The following is a 24712-nucleotide window of genomic DNA, read 5'->3' as shown; positions in this document are numbered from 1 at the left end:
TTCCTCTTCAAGTCCTCCTATTGTAATAAATAATTGAAATTAGCTGGATCGGAAACAATCTCGAATATAAGGAAGAAGCAAAAGCGCATGATCATATTATCAAGGAAAAAAATAACTAACGAACATTGTATATAGTCCCACTAACTCTTTAAATTTAGAGCCATATTTTAGTAGTTAGTGTCCCTTTACAATTCAATCTTTAAATCAACATATCTCCCTTTCAACTTCCAACCATGCCTACATACGTATAAAGATTCTCAATTTAACCAATAAAGAGTGAACAAAATATCAACCAACTTGCATATAAATAAAGCAAGATAAAAAATAAAAATTAAATAAAAAATTGTTATCTCCTCGGCGTATAAGTGGCTTTTACAATGAAAACTCTTCGTTTGGTACAAGGGATAAGAATAAATAATCTCGGAATTATATTTGAGATGAATTTATCCCACATTTGGTTGGGATAAAATAGTGGTATAACTAATCCCGGAATTGTAGTGTTATTTTATCCCTGTGGGAGGGTGGAATGACTAATCCCAGGATAAGTTATCCTGGGATAACTTCTTTCCAACCAAACGATCCCTTAATATAGAGATAATATGTGTTCAGGGGCGGACCTATGTACATTTTGGAGGTGCTCCAGCACCCATTAAACCCGACGTAGATTAGGTATAGTTATATAAGAAATATATGAAATTTGGTTATAAATATTAAAAAAGCACCCCGGAAATCAATAACATAGTTGGGTGCTTTAGTTTTGTGTCGGAAGCACCCACGACCCTTAAATCCTGGGTCTGCCACTGTATGTGTTTGATGTGGGATTGACATGATATCTTCAATAACACATGCAATTCGGTTGATTAATGTTAATTGAACACTGCATCCCGTTAAAGTTTAAAAGATCCTATTGTTAGTTGGTTTCAGGTTCCTACTATTTATTTATTAAATGTTACAATTGTATCCAATACGGAACTAACTTTTTTGACAAGTAATTAAATAGTTAAGGTATAAAAATCGTTCAATATTTTGAAGGATATTTTGGTTAACCAACATTTATATTCATGCTTTTATAATAACTAGTCTCTGAAACGTGCGTTGCACGTTTATCCCAAAATCCTTAATATAAAATTTGTACATATTTTTTAAAGTTCTTTGAGCTATAAAATTGAAATCAAAACATATTAAATGGTAACAACTTGTAAGCTGAAGTTAGAAAATATTGTGAAGCAGAATGCACAAGAATTATATTTAAATTTGATGAACAAACGATGCTTACCAATTTCTCATGCATGCCTAATGTTTACCAGTACTGTAACTCATGAGAAGTTCACTGTTTCCTTCGAGATGTACGGCAATCCAAGACTTTACCATATGTAGCATTTTATATTTGCCCTGTGAACAATGTTTAGACAAATTCAAAACGTTATCGGACATAAACATAAGAAAACACAGAAATAGTTAGCAGTAGAATTTTTTTAAATAAATAAACAATTGTCCTAGCGGTTTATGCTTTTCCAATTTGGTCTGGCTTTTGTATCTTTAAAATGGTATAGTCTGGAGGAAAAGTTCACTTAGTTTCGGAAGAGAACTTACTCCTCTTTTAAATTGAGGGATGCAGGGATGTGAAGGGGTGTTAATTCTGAAACTGATGTCGTAAACTGAGGGCCGTTACTCGTTTAAAGAGCATACTAAGGAGGATAGATAATGCAAGAGACTTAACTATTTATCTACCAGGAAATGCTTTTTTCACGATTTTGTGTTCATCAAGGGAAAAATGGCATACCAAATTTATTGCAGTATAATTTTATCATTAATTAATTGAAAGATAAGTTTAATTCTTTAATTAAAAATCTGAGGGCTGTCAAGTTTAGCTAGTTGAACCTTCAGAGAACCAAATGTAGTACAATGCCATAAATATACAGAGAAAAAGGACTTGAATTTTGCTCTTTCTAATTCCCTACACGACTTTAACTTAATGATAAGATTGTAACCATTGTCTTTTCATTTGCTTTCATGTTTGACCGACCATATTTTTCTGAACTCATAATAATGATAGGTATTGAGGTGACTTAATTGCATAATTATTGGTTGGGAATACTAATAGCAATGTGCCTACTTTAATATGTTGTTTTTATTTTATTTTTTAGTAATATGTGTAATTTCATCCTTGTACAAAAATGTTGCTATAGTAATTTTTGCTTGAGGGATAAAAAAACCGTTTAACTTTTGAAGGGTATTATCGTAATCCAACTTCTAACTATGGGGCTTCCCACTTTTAGTATATTATTATGATAATAGAGATAGATGATAGTTTACCTACCTATTGTATGCATAAGCTTTGGTTCAGATCGTTACGCTTCGTTATAAAAATTAGGTCACTTGACAATCGACATAGATTCTCATCATTAGTTTCACTTGACAAAGTCAACATTTTATTAGATAAGTTTGTTAATGATACATCGAGTATATGCTAACTAAGTAAGCTAAGAACTATCAGTTAGGGCATGTTTGGAAAGCCACTCAGGTAATTGAATTGGGTGTAATTACACAGTTTGGCCTGTTTGTTTGACCAAGTAATTACACAGTTAGGTGGGAATTGGGTGTAATTGACGGGTGTAATTACACTCTCCAATTCTCTCGGGGGGGGGGGGGGGGGGGGGGTGGGGGGGGGGGGGGGGGGTTGGGCGAGAATTTGGTGTAATTACTTTTTAGTTTGTTTGTTTTTTTACTTTAATTTCTTTTTATTTTTAATTTCTATTATTTTAATTTTTTTGATTTTTAATATTTTTTATTTCTATTATTTTAATTTCTTTTTTATTTTTCTTTGTTGAATTATTTTTATTTTTTAAAATGTATTTTTCTTTTTATATTATTTATTTTTCATTTTCTTTCTTCTCATTTCCAACCTTTACTTCTTGTGGTTCCATGTAATTCGTCGTATTTTTTTATTTAATTCATTTAGCATAACCTTGTTATTATTCTAATATTTGAAACTACACCTCTTAATATTGGAAAGAATGAGTCATTAACAAACTTGATATATAACGAGTGATGTTATTAAACTAGAATTTCATTGTGAATGAGGTTATAGACTTATATTTTTCCTTTCTTTTGAATTATTTACTTAAGTTACGTTGGAACTTACTTATGTAATATTGGAATTTGACATAAGAGTATTATTTTGAACTTTTTCTTTTGGATTTTGAATTTAGGTTATATTTCCAATTTTAAGTTATTTGCTTTCACATTGCATGTTGTTTATTTTTCACTTACATTTAATGAATTTTTTGTGTCAAACATTTGAATAATGTTATGGCATTATATTTATTAATATTTTTTTTTGTCAAACATCTAATCCATGACGTTCTCACAAAAAAAGTCTTCTTTTAAGTTTTATAATTAATTAAAATTAAATATTAATTTGAAAAATATATATCACTTATTTTTGTTACAATATTAGTTACAAATATATGATTATTAATTAATATATTTTCAAGAAACAATGTGTTATTAAATAACTAATTTAATATCATTTATAAAGGAAATATTTTTTAAATATTAATTTTAATTTTTTTGTAATTAAATTTTATTTTAAAATTAAACTGACTGTGTAATTACACTGGTGCAACCAAACAACACGCTTGTAATTACATTGTGATTACGTTATGACAAACAAACAGGTCGTTGTAATTACACTACTGTGTAATTACTAGGCTGTGTAATTACTACCCTAGTAATTACACCAATTCCAATTACTAGGTGGCTTTCCAAACAGGCCCTTAGTGTAGATTTTAAGGCACAAAGATCTTAAACTATTATATTGGAATACCTAATCAAACGAAAATAGCCTAATTTTCACTTGATATTACGTACGACAATGACGAATGAATCATCTCTCTTTTCTTTTCTTTCTTTTTTGATAATTTTTTTCACATTATACCAGAAATATACAAACATATATCAAGAAATTCTGTGATGTTACCTTGTGAAAGTGCTCTATCCGACGTGAAAGTGAAATAGTCTATCGTTTACTAGAGATCAACCAATTATTCCTGGATTGCTTTTTTTTATACAGACACAACCAATTTCCTTCTTATATTTCCTTTTTCTTTTGTGGTTCTTTTCCTTTTATTTTAAGAGGGTGGAGGCAGGTAGATATACAAGGTATGTACAGGTTCAGCTTCATTCAATAGCATTGATTTAAATTTCGTACGTGTTAAATTTTTTACTAAATATGTAATATTATTGTATTAACTTTTAAATACAAGACTCAAATAAGTGAATTAAACAACATTTCGATCCATAAAATTTAAATCCTAAAATCCGCCTTCGGGGATACATATCTGCAATGGTGGGTAGGAGGAGCAAAGAAGGATGACAACTTATAAGCTAATGGGACCCATGGGTTGGGTTAATCTTAGCTTTGAAACAATGTATAATGTATCATATTCTCTGTAGGCTAGCTAATGGTAAGTGATCTAAACCCTGACAACAATATAACAACTACATTTTACCACCTTTAGTAGGTACCACATAGCTGTTAGCATCTAATTTTCAAAGTTAATTCGAACGTGTATTTTCTTTTTCTTTCTTTGGGTTGAGAAAATGATGATTTGCTGATTTAGTCATTTGAGATGATAACTAACAAATCAGGTTCAGGTATATTATTTTGTAAAATAAAACTTGTGGGGAACTTGAACAGGTCTCGATTATTCTTTCACTTTTAGCCTCTATATTGTATATCATGATCTTCAAAAGAAGCTTTTGTATTAATATAATATATTAATATGAAAAAAGTATTTTTCAAAGCTGCCTCATGCAAAGGACGAGGCCTATAGGCAAAGTCTCCTCGTAAGGTATAACTACCTAGATCCTTTTTATAGAAAAAACAATTTTCTACTTTATGATTTAGTTGTCTTGCTGCTTACATTTTTTTTTTCTTTGTAAACATATTATATTCAAACTACGGGAAGAAAATAATATGCTCTATTATGGGAATTTTGTTATAATTAATTTCTCTACCTCCACTCTTGTGTTATTACTCCCTTTCAGTGCTTAAAACACTGGCTTCATCTTTACTAAATCACTGATATTATTTGTGTTTCAAGTCTGCTGATATTAAGTCTAAAAAAATTTCTTGCATTCTGTCGCACGCGTTGTATCTCCTCGTTCTTCTTGAGATAAGATAAAAGACTAAATATGGCATCCAATCGGCAATCTTTAAATTGTTAGAGAGAGAGCGTGCACTTTTATTTATTTAATCATACTATATATGTTTCAATAACTTGTCACAATATTATTTTCTATTTTGAATTTCAGAGAGAAAAAAAACAGACATATTGATAGAAAATACATTTTGGACATAACTGAACCCCAAAACCGTATTATGAGTTGATCAGAATTGTCCAAGATCATATAAGGAAATCAATCACATTTATAACCAATGTGGAACTCTACCACCCCCACACACCGAGGAACGAATATCTAGAGTGTGGACAAAACAATATGTGGGTCCAAAAAGATTAAAAAGATGAATTTTGGACCTAACTCAACCCAAAAGTGAGCTCATGAGATGATGAAGATTGTCCAAGAATCATAACATAAATTAATCCAGTTTCATCCAAGGCAGCTCATGTTTCAGATGCATCACAGATTACTTTTAGATATTCATTTATTTGGTTGCATTAAGATAAGTAATCTAATCAATGAAGGAATTAATCAGGTAATGAAAAATGAATTTCTTTTTTTAAGTTTAGAGTACACAAGAAAATACAGTCTCTAACAGCTTAACATGGGGTCCACTTAATAAGCTTTATGTAACATGCAAGAAATTGTCGATGGAGAAATTGGCTAAGAGAAGTTTCATTGTTGCTGATGAAGTAGAGGGAGAGGAGTCACCAATATCCATCATTACCTAACTAAAGAAAAATGACAGACCAGCAAATTAAATCAAAGGGCATTTTTCACCTATATATACTTTGCGTTGGCAGGTCACAAATTCAGAATGCAACAGTTCTAAAACACATAATAGAACTAAAAAGATCACTAAAAACAGAAGGCAAAATGGAGACTTGGCTTCGAATTTTTATCCTCTTGGCTTGCCTATATCCAGCTTTCGGCATTACTCGCCATTACAAGTTCAATGTAAGTAGTGCTAATAACTACTATTTCGTTTTTCTCTTATATATATATATATATATATATATATATATATTTTTTTTTTTTTTTTTTTTTTTTTTAGCTAAGAAGCACCCTTGTGCTATAAAAGAACAATGAACATTTTTAGTCATGTTATTATAGCTTCAAGAGACAACTTACTTAATTAATAACATATCGATACCATAAAGAAATCATTAAATTCTTCTTCTAATTAAGAAGTTTTGTCTTCCTTTTTTTATTCCGGTTCTTGGGGAAAAGAAGAGAAGATAATACGTCTAAAGTTTTTCTGCATTTCCATCCACAATTAAGGATTGAAGTGTGAGAAAACGTTGCAGTAATTACTCCCTCTGTCCCAATTTATGTGGCACTTTTCGCTACCCGAGATTCAAACTGCGTGAACTTTTTGACTAACATTTTAAGATGTATTTTTTCACCAATTTGATATGAGAAACGTTGCAACTTAAAATACTTTTCATGTAGTTTTCAAATATATAAATTTAATGTTAAAATATTGAGTTAATCTAAACCAATTTAGCTTCAAAATTTAGTCAAATTGACTCTCAAAAAGCGAAAAGTGCCACATAAATTGGGACGGAAGCAGTATTAATTTAGAAAAGTTCGAAAGGTTAATTAGTAGATGTCTTAAACGACAAGCCCATGTAAATAAGTTAAGAGTAAATTCCAATAAGCAACGTAGTTAGAATGAGAGGAAAATAAAAGAAAAAAATTAAAGTACGACATTGTTATAGTAAGACAAATAGGTCGAAGCAAAGACATGCAGAAATCATTACTTTTAAGGCATCCGAAAGTGAAGCAAATGAGCCACTTTTCTATAAAAATGAACAAGTTATATTTTTCAATTTAACTTATATAAACCATTCATAGTAAGGAGATTATTAACTTGAAAAAATAACAAAAGTATCTTGTTACAACATTTTTAATAGAGTGGTCGCGAACAATTTGAATATATCTAAATTAAATCCTATAGTATATTTTTTTTTCTCCGTTTCCTTAATTAAGATATGGTTGGTGTTCCAGGTGGTAACGAGGAACATGAGTCGCCTATGTTCGAGCAAGCCCATTGTCACTGTTAATGGAAAGTTCCCAGGACCCACAATCTATGCTAGAGAAGATGATAGAGTGCTTATCAAAGTTGTTAACCATGTCAAATATAATGTCTCTATCCATTGGTAAGTTAAATAATTATAGATTTTTTACCATTCATGATGCAACTACGTACCTTCATTCATTAGCTACCTTAAAAATCTTGATTTTTAAGGTATTTACAAATCCTGAATGCGCCTCTACTTAATTGCAGGCATGGTATCAGACAACTTAGAAGTGGTTGGGCAGATGGTCCAGCATACATCACACAGTGTCCGATTCAACCAGGCCAAAGCTACATGTACAATTTCACAATTACAGGCCAAAGGGGTACACTCTTTTGGCATGCTCATATTTTGTGGCTAAGGGCTACTGTCCATGGTGCTATTGTCGTCCTGCCTAAACGTGGTGTGCCATATCCATTTCCCAAACCCAACCATGAAGCTGTGGTTGTTTTAGGTGAACATATATACTATTTCACTTGTCAATAATTTGATAGTCAATATTTGATATCCACAACGTTCTCTTCGTTGAAAAATTAGATAATGAAGTAAGTTCATCCAAGGGATAATTGAAAATTTTAATGATGTAATGCAGGTGAATGGTGGAAATCTGACACTGAAGCTGTGATCAACGAAGCTTTAAGTTCAGGATTAGCCCCTAATGTCTCCGACGCTCACACAATCAATGGTCATCCAGGACCTGTTTCCAATTGTCCGACCCAAGGTAATACTTATAGCTCTTTCCCTTTTAATTTATATTGGCAATGTTTGACGAGACACAAAATTGAAACTGGAAATAAAGACTTTTGTCACATACTAAAGTATAATTATAATTATAACTTGTCATCTTAAATATATCATGCATTTCTTGCGGATATCAGCATGTTATTTAGGCAAAATGAGAAGTTTAACTTTAAAGAGTCTTCAAATATAGAAAAGTGTCATTTTTCTAGACTTAAAAAAAGAATGTCATATACAATGTGATAGGGGGAGTATTATTTTGTCTAGATAGCTTGTGCTACATGATAGGACTACAAATTTGATTTTTGGACCATATGTTATGCAGGTGGATACACATTAAGTGTAGCTCCTGGAAAAACATACATGTTACGAGTGATCAACGCTGCACTTAATGAAGAACTCTTCTTTAAAATTGCTGACCACAAACTGACAGTAGTTGAAGTCGACGCCACTTACGTTAAACCCTTCAAAACAGACACAATTGTGGTAGCCCCAGGCCAAACCACAAATGTTATAGTCAAAGCTGATAAAAGTTTCGGAAAATACATGGTTGCTGTTTCTCCCTTCATGGACTCCCCAATTGCGGTCGACAACGTGACAGCCACTGCCACATTGCACTATACGGGGGCACTAGGAAGTGCCCCCACGACCCTCACTAGGGCCCCACCCAAAAATGCCACTTCAATCGCTAACAATTTTCTCGATTCTCTCAGAAGCCTCAATTCGAAAAAATACCCTGCTAAAGTTCCAAAAAAAGTAGATCATTCGTTGTTTTTCACGGTCGGACTCGGAGTCAATCCGTGTCCGTCCTGTAAACCGGCTAATGGAAGCCGAGTTGTCGCTAGTATAAATAATGTTACATTTGTTATGCCAACTACCGCACTTTTACAAGCGCATTTCTTTGGCATAAAAGGCGTTTTCACAACGGATTTTCCAGCGAATCCGCCGTTCGTTTTCAACTATACGGCTGCAGTACCACCCGCAAACTTGGCTACGACAAACGGTACCAGAGTTTATCGGTTGCCTTATAATGCAACAGTTCAATTAGTTATGCAGGATACTGGAATTATAGCCCCTGAGAACCATCCAATCCATTTGCATGGCTTCAATTTCTTCGTAGTTGGTAAAGGAGTAGGGAATTTCAATTCCAAAACGGACCCTAAGAATTTTAATCTTGTTGATCCTGTTGAAAGGAATACAATTGGTGTGCCTTCTGGAGGATGGGTCGCCATAAGATTCCGTGCAGACAATCCAGGTACGTCCTCTTCTTGAGATTAACTTCTATGCACTGACAGTGAAAAAGTTATTTCTACAAGCAGGTCACTTATAATGTAATTATTGATAATTTTATTTATTTTGTGCATGACGTTGCAGGAGTTTGGTTTATGCATTGCCATCTAGAGATACACACAACATGGGGATTGAAAATGGCTTTCCTTGTAGACAATGGAAAGGGTCCTAATGAGTCACTTTTGCCACCTCCAAAGGATCTACCAAAATGCTAAAATAATGGTGAAAGTCAGTTAGAGTGCAACAAAAGCTGCACCATCCAATTTGCGAAAGAAGAATAGAGAGTCAATAAGCAATGTATTCATTTTGTTGAGTGAAAAGTAGTGGGGAAACTTTGCTCAAGCAAACTTCAATAATTATATTTGTGTTGTATACAATTTTTGTTGTCGTTGTTCACAGACGTTTGAGAAATGGATTGTTTCTTTTATCTTTTATTCTCTTGTTTTCGCTCCCTATATAATCCACACAGCTTGACTGTTTCTCGATCATGAGTTTCTTTCCCGGGACTTAAACCACCCAGTTTTTTTGCAATCCGCTCACTCGACTAATCTGAATTTGTATCTGAGTTTTTGCCTGACTTCAGTCACTGGATGCTATGAGTTACTTCATCTCTCCATTTCTGACAGCTCCATTTATTTTACACGTGATTATAGCAAACGAAAGTCCTTTTCAAATTTCTGTCTTCTGATCTTTTCACCCTTGTCCATTTTAATATCCATAGAGAAAGCTTGTCTTCTGTACAGTGCCATATCCATACTGTGGATAACTTGGATAGAGATTCGTAACATCTCAAAGATTACCACTGGCGTACGCAAAACTTTACGTAACTGGTGTCAGACTATTGTCACAATTCGTCTTGTAAGTGAGTTTGCGTCTGAGACTCTGGTGTCATTAAGCTCCCATTAGTTCTATTATCGAACTTCTTTCACATCAAGCTGGACTTTTGAGTTTAGAAGAAGATAATAGTAGTATACAATAGTTTCTTTATCATTTATATGACACATGCTAGGGCTTCTCAGGTCAATATTTGCAAAGATATGATAACTGCAGCAGCAGACTATATTTGCTGGCCAATATTTTTATCATGTAAGCAATGAGAGAATTAAGCACCTTCCTAAGCATAAAAACTATACTACTACAAATAAATCTGAGAAATACATCACCTACAGTACTTCTGACGCCTGGAGCCTACGCTTGAACAACCATTGAAATGGTCTCGCCAACTGTGCTCTCTTCTTCCTCCAGAACCAAATGGCTGCATTATACTGCTCATTACGAATTTTTCTTGTGGCAGCCTTCCAATCATACTTCTCCATTTCTACACGTGCAGCCCGGCCAATAGTTTCTCTCAATTCAGCATCGTGCAATAGTGGCTCCAGTTTGCTCAAGCAGTCGTCAAGATCCCCAGGATTATACAGATATCCAGTTCTTCCCTGCTGATCATCAGGAATTATATCTGGAATTCCTCCAGCACGGGCAGCCAAAACAGGAAGTCCTGATGACATGGCCTCCAAAACGACGAATCCAAGTGTCTCAGACTCTGAAGGCATAACGAAAATATCTCCACTGGCATATGCCTGAGAAAGCTCCTCCCCTAGTAACATACCTGTGAACACTACAGGCATGCCAGAGAACATTTTCTCCAACTCCTCCCTACAACAAGTGATGAAATGAATAATTTGCAGTTCAATCTTTATAGGAACGCTAAATTACACCTCTTTTTCATGTAGGCAAATAGGGTATATATTCTTATAAAATAGCAACACGTTCCGATGTCCACATTCTCAATCGATAAAGCATTTGACATTAGTGTCTTCTCACACATCAAACATGTCCATTCGAGACGGGCTGCAGACAATGCATTTGAAGACAATTTAACTTCCAACACACATTTTTACTTATAAGATTTTCAGACACTTTTACTTCCAACAAACATTTTTACTTCCATGATTTCCGTGTCTAAGTCAGTGAGCACTTTTTCGTTGAGAATTCCTTGTTCCCTTTTGTGTGAATGGCAGATTTCAGTGACGAAGAGAAAAGTCTTTATTCTCTGTTCATTTGAAAGGGGAATGGATGTCTTGTTGAGAGTGATTATGGAAGAACCTTTCATAGAGGAGAGAGATAGGCCGGTTTGAAAAGCAAGCTTGAAAATAAATGGAGAGGCCATTCATTCACAGAAGAACAAGTGGTCGCTGATCACACGTATTATATGATTTATCACTCAGCCCATTATATCCAAATGCCCTATGTCCGAATATTGGGGTTCAAATCCAATAGTTTTTATTTTTTTTATTTTTGGTTTTTTGAAATGACAAAAAGAAGAAAAAAACTATTGGATTTGAGCTCCAAACATTGGGACATAGGGCTCAAATCCAATAGTTCTTGCGAAAGAGGTAGAAAATTTAATCTAGACAAAGGAGAGTTAATGTAATTTGACCTTAAGAGACCTCGAGTTCCAACATGGTAACAAATGAAATGGTAATGCTTAACTAAGAAATGATAATGCTTAACTAATAAACTCTACCAATAATTCAGCAACTCCTACATGACAATTGGGATACAAATGTTGCTATTGTTTTAGATTCAGGATTCTGCTATAGTGAGACATTACATACTAAAGTAAAAGTCGATAAAAGTTCAGTGGGATATCAGGTAGCATAGTGTTTTCCTGATTTTTGTCTCTTATTCACCACACAAGCTAAGCAACATTTCTAGCAATACAGATCAAGAACAGTGAAATATAACTAGTGTCTAGTCATGACTCTTTTCAGACAAGATCCTCACCGGTAATCTTCTTCATAGACTTGACAGCCTATTATTATCAGAAGAAGAAAAAAGAGACACTAGACAGCTTATTATGCATGACACTAGATAAAAAAAAAGAAAAAGAAAAATTACAGTGACATACTGGTAAATGATCCTGTTAAAGTTCTGAAAGTCAAAAGGTAAAATTGCTACTGCAACTCACCTATATGGCCCATCTCCAATAAAAGCTATGCGAGCTTCTGGAAGTCTATCCATTAACCTGTTCCAAAGTCATGTTGAAATGTCAAGTGCAAGTTACCAGAACCTTCATTCAACTTCATAACCACTCAGTTTCCTTGATACAATGTTTGCCCTTAATTTGAGGATCATATACCTAGCCACACATTAGCCAAAAGTGCAAGTCTTATTCTTTCTCATTAACAAAGAGAGGCAATACCTTTTGAGGAAATCCAAATTCTTCTCGACTCCAAGTCGTCCAACATGGACTATCAATGGTTTATCAGGTTCCCCGTTGCTGATCATGAAGAGCAAAAGGAGAAAGGAAAAAGAATTATCAATACACATTAAGGTTGTTTACAAAGGGGATGGATTCTTCGGCGGGAAGCTCCAACCTCAGTCTTAGTCGCATTTCATGAGATCGATACCGGGGGTGAAAGCTCTCAGAATCAACACCCTTATTCCACAGCCGTATTTTGTTAGCTGACAAATAAGCAAAAGAGAGGAACAGTCAACAACTCTGAGCAGAGCATTAGCAGCTAAAAGAAGCCTAGTGGGAGTACGCATCTAAGACCAACAAAAACTGCTTTGACAGAACAGAGAAGACAATACTGTTTTTCCCTTTCCTAATTAGTAAAGTCCATTTCGGTCTTTTACCTGCTGTTACCCGATAAGCTTTCAGATCCTTCGCAATAGCAGCAGATGGCACCAGTGTAAGATCAGCAGCTCTATGTAGAAACTCTGATAACCAGCAGTATGTCTTAATTAGTATACAGAGCTGGAGACCTGAGAGAGAATAGATACTGCAGAAGAGAATGCTCTGCTCACATACTTATAACCATCCACATAGGTTGCACCAACCAACTAAAGGTATATCTAGGTATGTACCTGCAAAACAAGAACCAGGATCAGCGAAGAGCCCTTAATTAATATAGAGTGCTTGAAGAAGCCTCAGAAAATTCTTTATGTTATTCATCAGGAAGATCAACTTAGGAAAAGCCTTTGCTTCTTGAATCACGTAATTTACAGAAGCTATCAAATTCCCATCTGGAGACAAGATCTTCAGAAGTGTGACTTACACAGGCACATGCGTGTGATAAGACATCACTATTGGCACACATAACAGTTTTGCAATGATAAGAGCACCAAATACCTAACAATAGGAAAAAAATTAGAACAAGCTTAAGCTCCTTGAAGCAACAAGACCAACACCACTGCACCACTGAAAGCAGGAGGAAAAAGCAACTCACCATTATACCAGGAGATGATGCATGTATGATGTCAGGTTTGAATCGTGCTACTTCTGAAATTATTCGTGGGCTGAGAGCGAGTGACAACGGCACCTTTTGGTACCACGGCAAGGGAAAACTGCAAATAAAGTAAGCAACTTTTTCTCAAAGAACTAGCCAATTACCATACACGGAGAATATTTCATCGTCATGCACCCCTAAACATCACTGATTTTGCTGAGTTTGCGACGGACAGAATTGAGTGAATTTATAGAGTAAACGTGAAAAAGGAATATATGAAAGGAAGTAGAATCTGCAACCTTCGTGATCCAATCAACTTTGCTCCATAAAACTCTTCAGGTACTCCTTCATGTGTTGTCACAACCATAACCTGTACGACAAAATTAACAGAGGATTATAAATGGCCAAACATCAGGTGCAAATCTTCAATTCTTAGCCCGTGTAGTCTATATGGCTAAGAAGCATTTATTACGGTTAATCCCTATGAAAGACTGTTACAATAACTGTTTCTAGGCATGTGCAGACAAAGCATATCAAAATTGCTTGAAATTAGTTCAGGGGAACAGAACTAGTAGAGGTCAAGATTGTAAAATTGATGTTATCAGCTCAAACATATCAATTTTGTTGGTCAAAGCATGGCATAGCAGTAAGTTAAGAAGATCAAAAGAACACTAACAGCTATCAGTAATCAACAACACTCTTGTCAGCAACAATTATACCTCGTCCCCCATTTCACGGAGATATCTTATAAAATTCTGGAACCGGTTCTTATAGCCGGATACATACCTGCACATTTCACAAAGGAAAATGGTGGTTATGACAAAATGTAAGCCCAATTGAGTAAAAATATAATTGTTGTAAGGTCTCGTTCAGATGATGCACATGAATTTTGATCAGAAGTCAAAACTAGGTCAGGATTTGTTTTTCTGGAAATCTCAACCTTTGTTCTCTAAAATTACTGATCAAAGCTGATTCCATAATCCACAATATTAAGGCAACGGAGTCCCCAGCTGAGAACATCTCTGACTCCCAAAATTAAAAGATGACAATGTCGCTTCTAAGTGCCACTGAGCAATAAAGAAGGCAACTTGTAATAAAAGCGGGAATTCTTCTGAAGTGTATCTAAGGTTGAAAGGTGTCTGATTGGACAGAGCTTTATTTATTTTGCGAGACAGCTATGAAATTGACCTTCCCAAATACTACGAGGAGCCATTAAAGAACGAATGCAGGAATACCAAAGATTTAAATGCAGCTCAGAAAATTTTAAAAAAAAAAATTTGGTTCCAACGCTGAAGTAGTAATGATTGTAAGAAAACAAGTTTTGAGATTGTGATTGACTATGCACATTGCTATAACTAATAAGCAGGCACGAGTTCCCTTTAATAGCTACGTTCCATAGAAATCATAGGTCTAGGCTAAGCATTAACATAAGTCCTTTCTTACAGGTCTACTGGCTCCAATTCCATGTCTTCAGCACGAGAGATTTGTTCCAAAAGCATAAGTTGATCAAGTCTACATTCCATAGGATGAAAAAGAGAACTTATGCAAAGAATCATTATCTACTTTACAGATTCTAGCATATAACGGAAGATGTGAAGACCAAACAAATAACTTATGGAAAGTCAGTAAACACTTTTGACAGCAAAAGTTCCTTAGAAGTCTGGACAAGAATCATCAAAACCACATACCAAAGTAGATTGAATATATGATAAAATTGAATTCATTAAAATTAACATGAACGGAGTTCACATGCATTAACAATACTGCTGCAAATTAACAGTGTATATAGGAAATGTCACAAAAATACTCCTCAAATACAACTCATATAACACATTGCCAAAGCTTTTAGTTACAGGAGAAACAAATTACTTATTCGTTATCATATCAGTAGTATACAACAACGACAACAACAACATATCCAGTGTAATCCCACAAGTGGGGTTTAGGGAGGGTAGGATGTACGCAGGCCTTACCCCTACCTTTGTGGGGTAGAGAGGTTGTTTCTGATAGACCCTCGGCTCAAAAGAAATGTAACCGACACAAGATTATAAGAAAAATGAGACAACAAATAAGTACAGATTGGAGAAAAAAGAAGCTACGCGATACCTAAATCATACTACTAAAAGTACGGCATCAACTACCTACTAACCTTCTACCCTAATCCTCTACCTCCATAATTAACATCTGGCAGTATATATGAATAGGGAGAAAGAACTTAAACCTAATGGATCAATCAGAGTTAATTCACCAAACAGAAAGAGCATAAGAATAACCAATGTTTAGTAATTAACGCCAACAATTTTACAGTTTAGTCCAAATTATAAAGGGAAAGAAAAAGACTCACGAAAAAGGAGAAGGTTCAACAAAGATAGCAATACGTCTAGGCTTTGAAGTCACTTCAGATTCAACCAAAAGAGAAGGACCCTCCTCTTCTTCTTCTTCTTCTTCCTTATACTCTTTAACTCCCATTTTGCTACCTACAATTAAGGGTCTTTTCTTGAATTTCCCACTAAGTTTGGGCTTTTCTTGCTGCAAAAAATTAACTTTTGTGCATATTAAACTAATGGGTTTTGCTCTTGAGGTAGAAAAGTAAGAGAATTCATGAAAACTTGTGGCTACTGAAACAAAAGAAGTAGTAGATGAAGAGGAAGAAGAAGAGATAATATTAGGATTTATAAAGAGAGAAGAGGTGGTCATGGTGAGCTTTTTGGATAATGATATGTTAAATATATTTGAATTTGATTTAACTGAAAAAACAGACAAGTGTGGAGTTTTTAAAGAGAGACACCATGGAAGGAGGTGGATATTCTTTTACAGTATGAGTGAAATATGGAATAATTGGAGGGTACTCAGAGCATATGCCACAAATTTCACAAGGCGCTAATAAATTGGAGGGTCCTCATTCATAGGGTCATTTTCATATTATTGAAGTTTTTAGGATTTGGCTGTTGCTTGCAAATGTGTTAAACATTTCTGCTGTGTTATAAGTTTTTGAATTTAGAGTGTTTAACACAAGAAACAGTGAAGAACCCGTTTGGCCTGGCTGAATTCAACTAAGAATCTGTTTGGATTAGCTGAATTAAAAGCGCTTAAAAACATTTTTTTATCCTATACAAATATTATAAAAGTGCTTAAAAGTTATTTTGGCTTAAAAACACCTAAAATAAAGGAAAATTTTCACAAATGACTATACTTTGGGGTTCTTTTAGGCATAGCTACACTTTTGCTAATTACATTTCGTACCTACAGTAACATGTATTCAAATTCGGCTATGTTCCAATTCAGCTGTATTTCAGTGTATTCAATTCGGATGTATTCATTCGTAGCTACTTTTACACTGTTTTCAACTTATTATACTTAAATTCGGTTGTATTCAAACAACATAAGTGCAAAAAAACATAGGGCTATTCAGTTATATTCAAAATCCTTTGTATTATTTGTATACAAAAAGATGTCCTTCGAAATACAGGCGAAAAATACATAAGAAACACTGAATTTTACACTAAAAAAATGACAAATATACTCAAAAACATTAAGATCTGAGATACAAGAGAAAAGATACAATCAGATCTGAGATACAAGAAATAAAATACGCTCAGATAAAAAATACATCGCCGAAGATTTTTCCACCGCCGACAACGGCGACAATATGCTATAGCTATGTCGCCATGTCTGCCCCTGCTTGCCGTCGTCTCTGTCGTCCAGTAAGGATCCAACTAGAAACCATTTCTTTCTTATATTCAACACAAATACAAATACATCTCAAGCAACAACAATGATGAATCTCCAACCGACAACTTCCAAACTTTTGATATCCGGCAAACATGTCACCGAAGAATACACTCAGATCTGAGAAATACCCTTAGATCTGAGATATACACTCACATTTGAGAAATACACCAAGGTCGCGTCTCCGAAGAATACACTCAAATCGTTCGTGGAGGGCAGTACCAAGGCTGGCGGTTATGGTGGCGTAGAGGCGAAAGTGGCGAAGATGGTGGGGGAGGAAGGGGCGGAAGCGCCGAGCGCGGTTGAAGAGGAGTGAAGGAATTGGGGAAGATGGGTTTTGAATTTTGATGTAGGGAAAGGAATCGTATGTTGCTGTATTAGTTACCTCGTGTAATTGAAACACAACATTTAGCTAGCAAATGTAATTAAAGTAAAGTGTAATTACTAAATGTAAATACCTCTTATATGTTCTCTACAGTCTACACCACATAAATTTCCCTAAAATAAATCAATCCAAACATACTCTATGTCCTTAAATTTATTTACAAAAAAAGTACTTCCTCGGTCCTGAAAAAGATTGTCTTGATTCATTACGAGGGTCAAATTGATCAAAATTGGGGTGAATTCAGACATAGAATTTTTAATTTAAAAATAAAACAAACATTGCTATTCAAAATCTACATAAAAAGTACTATAAGTCACAATAGTTAATAATTCAAAATATTTAGAAAGTATTAGAAAAAAATATGATAAACAATGTCCAAATATTAACTAAGACATTATTTTTGGGATGAAGGAGTATAAAATTTAAATATACTTTTTACATAAAAATGACAAATACTGAAATAAAATATCTATTTTTATCTCAAATTTTTTCCTAACAAATTGTAGAAATATGATGTTAGCGAAATGAAAAGGGATCAATCAGTCGGCTGCCTACACAGGATGTGGTCGCATTGTCCATACCCCTTCCCATGCAAAAGGACAACCAAGTTCATTACAACCAGGGCTGTTCACGGTTTTGGTTAAAATCAAAACCAAATCGAAAATTTAACCAAATTGAATAAAAAACCCGACATTTGATTTGGTTTGGTTTTAAATTTTAAAAACCGATAATATTTGGTTTGGTTATGATTCTATTAAAAAATAACCGAATAAATAACCTAACCAAACCGATAAATTATATACATAAATTTTATAATTATTTATATGTATAATATTAGTTTTTCATAAATAATTATAAATATTTTATACCTTTTAATCATTAATTTGATTTTTGGTCTACTTATTTCACATGATTGTTTAAAGCCCATGTTTTTAAGAATATGTCCAAGCCCATGTCTTTAAGTCTTTTAACTCTTTAAGTGTTAAGTGTAAACCCTAATGACGAAGCTCACGTTAGAGTCTAATGTCTTTAACTTAAATTTTTAGCCTTTCTTTGTCAGCCATTTGATTTTAGGTTGTTTCTTCTTCTTTTTTCGAATTTATACCTTCTTTTTTTCTTGTCTGAATGGGTCCTAAACTTCTAATATTTTTTATACGAAAAGGACAGAGGTTGTAGATTTGGAGGTTCCTATAGAAGATACTTCAGTAACATCAGCAGTTGTTGCAACTCAAGCACATGACCCTAATACTTCTTCCGTGAGTAATCCTCCTAAAAAGCAGAAAAGAACAACTCCTTGTAGTCGAGACCCTAGCCTCGGGGATAATGATAGAAAACAACTGAAGTTTGGGATCATTACACTAAGTTTTTTTAATAGAATGGGCGAATTGAGGGCAAAATGCAAGTACTGCCCCAAAGTTTGGGATCATTACACAAAATTTTTTTATTTCATATATTTTCATTTTAATTTTAGGTAGTCTTTATATTTAATTAATATGTATGTGTGTAACAACAACTAAAAGCTCCTATGCTCTACTTTATTTCCAGCTATGTGTATTAAGATGACAAAAATGGTGCAGCCACTACAAAGTTAGTTTTTAGCTCTATATGTAATAGTTTAGCAACTTTGAATAACTTGAGTACTACACTATCACTATAGTGAAAATGTTTCTATGATGTATGTTCCACCTTAAACTATAAATAAAAGTTATCGTTTGAACCCAAAAAAAAAAAAATGTCTTTTTCAACTTTTTAATGTTTTTACTGATAAGTTTCATGGCTGCTAGTCATAAATCGAAAAACCGAACCAAACCGAACCAAACCGACAATAACCAAACCGGTGGTTATTATTTTATTTGGTTTGGTTATGGTTTTAGACATTTAAAAACTGACTAAATTGGTTTGGTTATGGTTTTAATCAATAACCGACCCAAACCGAACCATGAACACCCCTAATTACAACTACAACCCAAATATTTTATTTCTGTTCTTCTCTTAACAAAAAAGAAACATGAAGATTAGCTCTATTTAGCAACAGCACCTCTAATAATTACTCGCTCGGTTCACTTTTACTTGTCCACTATGGACTTTGCACATTTCTTAAGAAGTAATAAATGAAGTGTGTAATTTACCATGAAACCCATATTAATTAGTGCATATTTTTAATGGACTTGAAAGACGATTTGAAAAGAGTAATTAATACTATGGGTAAAATAGGAAAAAAGAAATTGTCCTCTCTTAAAATGCTAAAAGTGATAAGTAAAAGTAAAAATTTATTTTTAATATACAGTCAGACCTCTCTATAACGGCAGCCGCATGTAACAGCACCTCTCTATAACAATCAATTTTTTTCGGAACTGATTTTTTATGTTATATTTTACTTCTCTATAACAGCATTTCACCTATAACAGCAACAAACAACTTTATAACAGTACACTCTTTGTAAAATTACTCCCCATATAACAACTATCTTCTTTTTTTGGTAATTTAATAATTAACCATCTTTATAAAAATAGAATATTATGATTACCAATAATAAGTGTAGAGATTTTGACCAAATATTTGATCATTTAATACACTATTAAAATAAAAAAATATTAAAAAAATATTATATGAATATATATTTTTTCATCATTAAACAATTTTCCTTCGTTATACAAAGTGTGATTAAGCTTAGAATTTGGCAATTAAAAGTGAAAACTAGATTTTATGCATCTTTTTTGCCTATAACAGCGAAATATTATTTAAATGTCAATCTTTGTTATAGGTGTATAACAGTCATTCTCTATAACACCTGAAAATTTTCGAACCCAACGATCTTTGTTATAGAGAGGTTTGACTGTAATGGACAAGTATAAGTGAACAGAGGGAGTACAATAATTTCGGATCAAACATTTTGCAATTTCCAAAAAAGGAAAGAAGAGAAAAGAAAAACATTACAGTCTCTTCATCTTTCAACTATGATTGATATGCTGTTAATGCATTGGTCGTATTAATTAGTCAAGTCTATTATTGCTTCCATCTTTTTCTGATAACATGCGAAAATAATGATATAGCCTATTAAGATTGACATTTTTCAAAAGTATCATTCAAATCGTTTTAAATGTCTCCACCCCATCTAGTTAGGTTCGTTGAAAAATGAGCATTTTGTATCACGAGGTATATTCTTCTTTCTATAAATTGAGACAGTCATTAATTCTTTGCTATTTCAACTGTTTTAGAGCGCTTTCTTGTACTTGAAACTAACCTTTTCTGTAGCACGCAAAACCATGAAGATATCCACTTGAGTTTATAGTCAGGTTTTTTATATTTTTCCTCATAACCGCATTGAGGTTCGACTAGTTTTGATTCGCATGCTCGAACCCAAGACCTATGGTAAAGGATGGAGGAAAATCCATCAACCACACTCTCAATTCAGAATCCCCGCCCCCTCCCCACCACACACACACACAATTCATTTATGTTATATCCCGCATTTCTGTACATTATGATAAGTTAGAGACAAAACCATTCCGGGATACAAAGTCGAGACTTTTGACCTTCGATTTTATTTGGAGACACAAGTTGTTCATGAATTTGTTGGCATGGAACAATTAGAAAAATTTGGGACCAAAATTGGAATTTATGGAAGTTGAAAATCATGCATTTTTCTTGTTGTGGCCGTGTGGTTTGTTGGTTGGTCCCACCCATTTTGTGTTCAATTCTAATTGCTCCAACACATGGTGTGGGCCATGGACACTTGGATGATTTACCTAGGAGTATAAAAGATGATCACTAAGTCATCTTATTCATTCCAACACTTAGCCAAAAAAAAAATAGAAGTTGAAGAGCAAGAAAGGGAGGCTCTCGGCCAACCCTTGGAAATTCCAACTTTCGTTCAAGCCCTTCTAAAAATATTTTGTTGATGCAAATCCACTATTTTGAGGTCCCTAAGTAGCGTGGAAGTGTTATTCGGGTCATCCAACCATCCGTGGTGTAGATCGCAAACCCTAGGCAAATTGTGGAGTTGAAGAAGAAAGGTAAGATTTGATCATGTTTTATGTGTTATAAAGGTTGTATGTATGTGGTAGTATGTTAAAATGGATGAAAATCATGAAATATAGTAAGTTGGAATTGAGGCCATGTGTAGGAGGTTTGGGCGTGTGAAGTGTGTGTGTGTTGTGTTATGTTTAAGTGATGAATTAAGTCCTATGTAGTATGTTAATTGTTGTAGTGTGAAGAAATGAGTGAGAATTATCAATATGTGCATGTTGGTATGTTGGCTGAAAATGGGTCATGGTATAGGACAAAGAGTGGATTAATATCGCTTAATGTTTTAGTCGTCGTCGTTATGAATTTTATATTGGAAATGAGAGCTAAATGACTCAAGATTGATGTTGTAATTGTATGGGCTGATTTGGAGAATCATGTGCATTTAATGTAATTTGTATATTTATGAGAATGATGTTGTTAGAATGTGAATTGTTGGTACAAATCATGATTCGGAAGTTAGAAATGTGTTATGGATGTTGTTCTCGGATTTGGGACAGTTTTCGGGTATATTGGGATATTTGTTGGATTGTTGGAAATATTGTATGAATTGTTTGAAATGATCTTAAATGTTGTTAGTGTGGATTCGGATTGGTATTTGTATGTATAAGCGTTGATATTGGCTTGAATGTAAGCCGTGGGATTGAATATTATGAATGGTGTTGAATGGTGTAAAAGAGGGTTATTATTGTTATATTGTCTTTCGGATTAATTATTGATGTTGCTAGGTTGGTTGTTGTTATTGTTGTTATTGATATTGGCCGAGTTAAATTCTCGGGGTGGCTTTTTACGGGGGAAATCTTTTCAAATTTCCGTAGGATTATGTGTTAATTTGGAAAGGAATTTCTAAACGCATATGGTAACGTTGATATTTATTGATATTATGTAGACTTTGGGCAGCCCGAGACATAGGTTTGATTTGGACTAGTTTGAGTTTGAGCTAGCGTTGAGGGCATTCGAGGTATGTAAAGCTTACCTTCCTTCTTTTGGCATGTCTTAGGTATGGCTAAGTTATGATATGTTATGAGCTTCGGGGGTAATTCTATTCTTAAAAATCCGAGCTCGTTTATGAGTCATATTTGCTCTTGATGTTGGCACCCTTATGTGGACAAGTTATGGTTTATGTGTCCTTGTATGATTGAATTTCAAAAGTCTTCTAAGGAATTTTTCTACTAAAAGAGGTCCCGAACTTCAAACGCCCGTAACTTTCGCATACGAGCTCGGATCGCCCCGAAACCTAATAGGTAACTTCATAAGGCATAACATTCCCCCAACTCTCGTAGTCGGGCTCGGATGGGATAGGCACTCGTCCGTGGGCCCCGCGACTTTCTTTATGTACTTTGACGATTTTTTTGAAAGAATATGATATGACTATTATTCCGATTTCAAGTACGATCAGTTTACTTATCTTTTGAATTTGTAATAACGAATTGGTAACATATGATGACTATGATTTTCGTAGGCGGGCCCGGATGGGGCTGACGCTCGTCCGTGGGTCCCGCGACCTTTTTTCTGTACAATTCTGATGGTTTTTGAAAGAATTCAATATGACTATTTTTCCGACCCCTGAGTATGAGTATTTATTTATTTGTTGAGTCTGAAATAAGGATCTTTTTTTTTATGTATGTGGTTTTGATACATAACTATGATTTCTGAAGTTCGGCTTGGTATGTTCCCGAGTGATATTCGGAAGGAAAAATCTGATTTGACTACTGTTGTAGCTTATAAACGATGGTTCGTTTTGATTAACTTATTTAATCTTTGAAAATGTTTTAAACCGTATTTGGTTACTTATGAATCGCTTGTGCATTCGTTATTACTTCTTTCGCCGAGTCCGGGTAGGTTATGATATCGTGCGCACTATGTGATGTAGACCGCCGGGTACCTGACCGCGGTATGTGCATATGAGATATTACCGCTGGGTTCCTGGCCGCGGTATATGTGTATATGTGATACTACCGCTAGGTTCCTGGCCGCGGTATATGTATATATGTGATATTACCGCTGGGTTCCTGGCCGCGGTATGTGTGTATATGTGGTATGTGATATGTGATGATCTGATGATACAATATGATATGGAGTATGAGGTATGATAATATGATGGTACGTTATGATTATTATGTTATATTATTATGGATCGGGCCGTACGTTCCTCGGCATTCGGTTAACATCAGTTTATATGATATGTTCTATTTCCCGTATATGTGAGACAGAAGTGTTTTTCAAAATAAAGCTAAGCATTTTGGACATTCTGATGGGTATATTTGTCTTCTGTACTGCTTATGGATGATTTATATTTCGGATTTAAGTATTTTGATATCCGGGTGATTATGCTCACGTCTGCATACTTTACTTCGATTATGACTTCGTTTTCTGTACTTCCTGCTTTGCATACTCGGTCGATATTCCGTCCGACCCCCTTTCTTCGGGGCTGCGTTTCATGCCGCAGTGCGGATTCGGATACGCGTTTTGGTGATCCACACGGCGTAGGATTCCCGTTCGTTGTTCGCAGTGCTCCTTTATTCGAGCCGATATTTTGGGTATATACTCTCCCGATGTATATGATTATGTTTATTCGGGGTACGGCGGGGCCTGTCCCGTCATCCGATTCTTTTTGTTACGTATTAGGGGTACGTAGACATAGATGTGGGTTATGTACGGTTTGTTCGGATGCGACGTGTGAGTTGTGTTTGGGCGGCCCATCCGCCGTGGCGACACTTGTTTACCGCGTGTGCATATGCTTTGACATGTTATGTATATTATGACAGCCTTACCGGCTTTTGTACAGTTTATGTGTTTGTATGCGTCCATTTGGAGCCACGTTTGATATTTATAGATATATAAGCCATCCGTATGTGATTCTGTTTGATAAGTGTGTTTGGGTGCCCAGCTCGGGCACTAGTCACGACCTACGGGGTTGGGTCGTGACAGTTTAAACCAAATGCATTAGCCCATTATTGCCGTACTAAAACAGAGCTTATGGTTCATGTAGAATTTTATTTTGTTTTACAAACACGATAAATGTTGATATAGTACGTAAAAGA

General features: G+C 34.6%; 2 protein-coding genes across 2 annotated transcripts in view; one reads left to right on the top strand and one right to left on the bottom strand.

The window, feature by feature from the left end:
• The window catches only part of LOC132049644 (laccase-4-like), a 44058-nt gene extending 34328 nt beyond the window's left edge, over positions 1-9730 (top strand). Inside the window, exons 2-7 of the mRNA XM_059440517.1 lie at positions 6056-6144; positions 7198-7349; positions 7478-7722; positions 7861-7989; positions 8332-9261; positions 9381-9730. Of these exons, the coding sequence (XP_059296500.1) occupies positions 6064-6144; positions 7198-7349; positions 7478-7722; positions 7861-7989; positions 8332-9261; positions 9381-9511 (1668 nt within the window). The 5' untranslated portion in view covers positions 6056-6063 and the 3' untranslated portion in view covers positions 9512-9730. The remainder of the gene's footprint in view (positions 1-6055; positions 6145-7197; positions 7350-7477; positions 7723-7860; positions 7990-8331; positions 9262-9380) is intronic.
• Positions 9731-10262: 532 nt separating this feature from the next.
• Positions 10263-16360, bottom strand: LOC132049645 (sulfoquinovosyl transferase SQD2-like). The gene is made up of 11 exons (XM_059440518.1): positions 15873-16360; positions 14248-14314; positions 13828-13898; positions 13529-13646; positions 13358-13431; positions 13111-13166; positions 12936-13019; positions 12674-12761; positions 12499-12576; positions 12265-12321; positions 10263-10949 (listed from the first exon to the last, which is right to left on the bottom strand). The coding sequence occupies exons 1-11, from the start codon at positions 16223-16225 to the stop codon at positions 10460-10462; spliced, it is 1536 nt and encodes a 511-aa protein (XP_059296501.1). The 5' UTR covers positions 16226-16360; the 3' UTR covers positions 10263-10459.
• Between the last annotated feature and the right edge of the window lie 8352 nt (positions 16361-24712).

The sequence above is a fragment of the Lycium ferocissimum genome, chromosome 3, assembly GCF_029784015.1.
Source record: "Lycium ferocissimum isolate CSIRO_LF1 chromosome 3, AGI_CSIRO_Lferr_CH_V1, whole genome shotgun sequence".
In the NCBI taxonomy this organism is placed as follows: Eukaryota; Viridiplantae; Streptophyta; class Magnoliopsida; order Solanales; family Solanaceae; genus Lycium; species Lycium ferocissimum.
This window is presented reverse-complemented; position numbering and strand designations above follow the sequence as displayed.

Coding starts and splice junctions, on each gene's coding strand:
- LOC132049645 (XM_059440518.1), bottom strand. CDS start 16,225: ATGACCACCTCTTCTCTCTTTATAAATCCTAATATTATCTCTTCTTCT. Junction 13,432..13,528: donor CATCATCTCCTGGTATAATG/GTGAGTTGCTTT, acceptor TCCTATTGTTAG/GTATTTGGTGCTCTTATCAT. Junction 10,950..12,264: donor ATTGGAGATGGGCCATATAG/GTGAGTTGCAGT, acceptor CACTTGTTGTAG/GGAGGAGTTGGAGAAAATGT.